The sequence below is a fragment of the Oncorhynchus kisutch genome, linkage group LG6 (assembly GCF_002021735.2).
Source record: "Oncorhynchus kisutch isolate 150728-3 linkage group LG6, Okis_V2, whole genome shotgun sequence".
Taxonomy (NCBI): domain Eukaryota; kingdom Metazoa; phylum Chordata; class Actinopteri; order Salmoniformes; family Salmonidae; genus Oncorhynchus; species Oncorhynchus kisutch.
This window is the reverse complement of record NC_034179.2, coordinates 66,603,740-66,607,726: the sequence shown is the minus strand read 5'-3', so window position 1 is coordinate 66,607,726 and position 3,987 is coordinate 66,603,740. Positions and strand designations below refer to the sequence as shown.

Sequence of the window (3,987 nt, the reverse complement as noted above, 5' to 3'; positions counted from 1 at the left end):
CAAAAGACTGATCAAATGAAGATACTACATCTGTATTCATCGATCCTACATCTCTATCTGTCTGAGATTGCTCCTTTAATAAGAGATGACGTGGGGCCAGATACCAAATGGGACAGGCCTCAGGTCCAGGTGGGACAGAAGCAGACGACCAGCAAGGTCACTGTTAAGAGGCAAAACATGTGAGGGATTGTAATTGTTTGAGCGAGTGAAGTCCTGAAGGATTTAGAAAAGTTTGAATGGGGCTTGCCTAGAAACCAACTTATAAGATGCCTGACAATTAAACAATATGTCTTTGTTACTTTGTTATACTGTATAGGTCTTATACCGTAAATGTTCTTATTACCCCCCCCCCCCCCCCCCAATTCAATCCATCACAAGGTCTGTAAGTGGACCGTTTTAAAAGGATTTCCTGGTCAATCAGAATGCTCATATCCGTGTTCCATTTCAAACTTTTTTCTCCCGTTTCGACCTCTGAGAGTGACCCAGGTGAGAGTGGAAGTTGCTTATAATCAGCACAGATCTAGGGCCAGTTGAAACTTTGAAACCCCATGATAAAGGTCAGGATTGGCATTGTGAGAGCTGATCCAGGACCTGTGGTTTAGGAGCATTTGGCTGGAGCTGATACTCTCTCTCTATGTCCTCCTGTGATACTCAAAGGTAATTTGTGATTTGAGGTTGACATTTGGCGCAGCTAATTATAATAGACTAATCTGATTAGGAACAGGGGTGGGTGGGGTGGGGGTTGGGCGTCTGTACAAGAGTCTTCTCCCAATCTGTCATCGTGCCATCTGGAGAACGTCCTAAAGAGGAGAGTTGAGGAACAGGGTAATCCAGTTGGACAACCAGAACACTGCGGTCCCATAGAGGGCGAGAGACTACACTTTCCCTGCATCAACTGTCCCCACAACCAATAGGTGAGTGTCGGCCCGAGGAGAGTATGTAGCGACTAACTTCAGTCTTGGCCAATAGCCTGGACCAGTGTTCAGGGAGATTCTAGCTCAACTGAGCAATTCACTCAGTTAAATGTATGCATTTAGAACGTCTTTTTTTTATTTTTTATTGAGGGATGGATTTTTTTTTATTGACGGGAGTCAACAAAGCCATACTACTACATTTTATGTAGTATCAAAATTCGAATAGGATCAATTAATCGATGTGTTTGTATAATTGACTACTCTGAGTTGTTTTCACTATTGTTAGACATGACTCAGAGGTCTCTTTCTAGACTCATAGGCCATATCAATGGCCTTTTTGGGACAGAAATAAATGGATGAATGCAGTGTGTGTTTCCTCAGTGTGGCCAGAAGTCACAATGTAATAAATCTGTTGTTTGCACAACCCACTGTCACAGTGGCTTCCTTACCTGTTATAATTGTTCATGTGACATAAATGCTCGTTTTGGGTTTGGCTGGTTGCCTGATTATGTAGGCACAGCGTGTTGGTAGAGGGTAGGACTGAAGTAGTACCCAAAAAAGAACACCAACCACGTAGCCTTCATGTATTTCCAAAGTTCAGTTGTATGACAGATTCTTTTAGGATAGGGAAGAGTCAACAAGCACAAGGCCATGGAAACAGACATGTCAATAGTTCGTTGGGTTTGTTCATACACTCGGATGTCTAAGGCTCCCATTTTGCAGGCCAGCGGATTCATTTCCCTCCCCAAAAAAATATAATATGTACTGTATATATTTTGGAACTCAGTCGGGGTATTCTCACATCCCCATGGCAAAACGTGTAGAATTGCAGGAAATTAACTCTACAACTTAAAAAATGTCTCTCTGCTGTCAAGTGACCAGCGAGCCACTGCGGCCCCTCATGATCAGTTCAGTTCAGTTTTTTTGTGGCCCCCACCCCATCAAAGTTGCCCATCTCTGACCTGACATGTCTTTTACTGTGTCAGTGCAAACCCATCGAGATCAACTCTACTTAAAAACAAGATATTATTAGAGTAGAATTCCTGGCGACTAGCCATACAAAGCTACACAATGTATAGGGTGTGGTCTTATTGGGTAATCCTGTCCCGCAACATTCTTTAGCTTGCTGTGACATCCTACAGTCATTTTACCACACATGACATTCTTAAGAAAGAGGAAATTTTGGGATTTGAAAGGTAAAGATTAAGGTCTGGGTTCAACCCACTGAAGCGCGTTGTTGAAGACTGATACAAGAATATCAAACAAGTATGACAATCTGTTCAATAAGTGAATTCATTCACAAATCCAGAAGGATTTAGATTCATTTGGATCTTTACTGACGAGCAACAAGATAAGAGTTACTTGTTATAGCGTGGTGAATGTTTGATGTTTATTTTGTGTGCCCTCTCTCTCACTGATCCTCTCCCCCTCCTTCCTTCTCAGGGAAAGATGGCTCGGGATATGTCAGACATTGACATCCTTAAGATGGAGCTGGAACAGCTGAAGAAAGAAGTCTCGACACCCAGGGAGCCTGTACGTAAAACCAATGGGTCCATAAAGAGAAGCTCTGGAGCATTACAAAGGCATCACCGTGCACTGATACAGTCGCATTGAACTGAATTAGAATGCTTCTATTGACCCCTCTCCATTTCTCTTAGGTGTCCAAGACATCCAAGGACACCATGGACTGGTGTGAGGCTGCGTCTGGTACCGACCTCCTGATAACAGGAGTACCAGATGATAAGAACCCCTATAAGCCTGAGAAGGGAGGCTGCATAATCACCTAGCCCTCCCGGGGGGACAAACATCCCCAGGCGGGACACAGGGAAAAACATCATGTTGTACTTACATAGGAACACATGGCAAACGTATTGCAGCTATGTATCACTCTTTACAGGGCTGAAGGGGCTGAAACTGGAGAGAAAAAATCGGAGAGACGTCCACTAAGTTAACCAGTTTAAGACAACACAACATGTCACACTGACTAGGCTACACAAGGTCACCTAAGTTCACTGGGAGCTGAGGAGGAGATTTATCCAGGGACGATTCAGGGGATTAGAGGGATCACTTGGTTACAATGGTGTCCTTCCTTTCTCCTTGAAGACCTACGACGCTATCCTCCTCACCTGTCAGTTGCCTCTGGCGGTTATAGAGCTTCCAAACAGGCTCTGGAATGTTCCAATTGCACCCACCACTGACTGGCTTTTGTTTTGCTTGTAAATAAAGTGTACCCAGTACAGCAGTTTCTTTGACGTCTTTTGGTTCTCTCTGTGACTTCTCTCTGTGACTTCTCTCTGTGACTTCTCTCTTGTTTTGCACCTCATATGAACATGGATCCTCTCATGCTGCATGTGTCCCTTGATTCAATCAAGTTGTAATGTACGTTTTAGAAATAAACATTTGTATCAGGAGGTGGGTTGATGTCTGATATATCACAGTGACCTGATACAGACCCATTGAACTAGAACGTTGAATTGTAAGAATTCAAACTCTTTTTCAGTCACACTTTTTTTGGATAGTCCGATACTGATGATCTACAGATTGGCATACTATCAACAAACAATCTCTTGATATCCAACAGCTTGTTAAGGTTCCAGTTAAGGTTTGAATAAGGGTAAGGGTTAAGGTAAGGGTAACAGTTACCTTTAGGGTTAGGATAAAGGTTAAGGTTAGTAGTTAGTTAGTTGAAATGTTGAAAGTGGGAGGGATTAGCCAGATGAAGTGGGCCGACTGCACCCTCTCCTGGAGGTGGGCCGCTGTACAGCCACTACTGATGAGCTCACCTGAGGCCAGTTGACTGATTATTGTTTGTGCTATTTTAAGGACCTGACTGAAGGGGCAGAATGATTATGAACCGGAAATGGTGAATATGGTGAATTCCAGGACAGTAGGATGCCCTGTTATAGGTTCGGCTCAAGCTGTTGGATTGGCGTGTGTACCAACTGTTAGTTTTTGGGGGGGGGGGGGGGGGGGGTTTGTTTGGATAGCCATTACCCTGCCTTTGTTTGTACGGTCCCGGGGAGAGTTGAAAGAATAACTCCCGAAACAGTTTCCTTCTTTTTGTTGAAGTCAC

General features: G+C 43.7%; 1 protein-coding gene across 1 annotated transcript; it reads left to right on the top strand.

Moving 5' to 3' along the window:
• Positions 1-788: 788 nt before the first annotated feature.
• LOC109892222 (guanine nucleotide-binding protein G(I)/G(S)/G(O) subunit gamma-T2-like) lies at positions 789-3,325 on the top strand. Its single transcript, XM_020484659.2, has 3 exons — positions 789-914; positions 2,358-2,447; positions 2,573-3,325. The coding sequence occupies exons 2-3, from the start codon at positions 2,364-2,366 to the stop codon at positions 2,699-2,701; spliced, it is 213 nt and encodes a 70-aa protein (XP_020340248.1). The 5' UTR covers positions 789-914; positions 2,358-2,363; the 3' UTR covers positions 2,702-3,325.
• The last annotated feature ends 662 nt before the right edge of the window (positions 3,326-3,987 follow it).

Excerpts from the sequence above, each read along its gene's own strand:
- LOC109892222 (XM_020484659.2), top strand. The coding sequence starts at position 2,364 with ATGGCTCGGGATATGTCAGACATTGACATCCTTAAGATGGAGCTGGAA. Across the intron at positions 2,448-2,572 it reads TCTCGACACCCAGGGAGCCT|GTGTCCAAGACATCCAAGGA; the intron begins GTACGTAAAACC and ends CATTTCTCTTAG.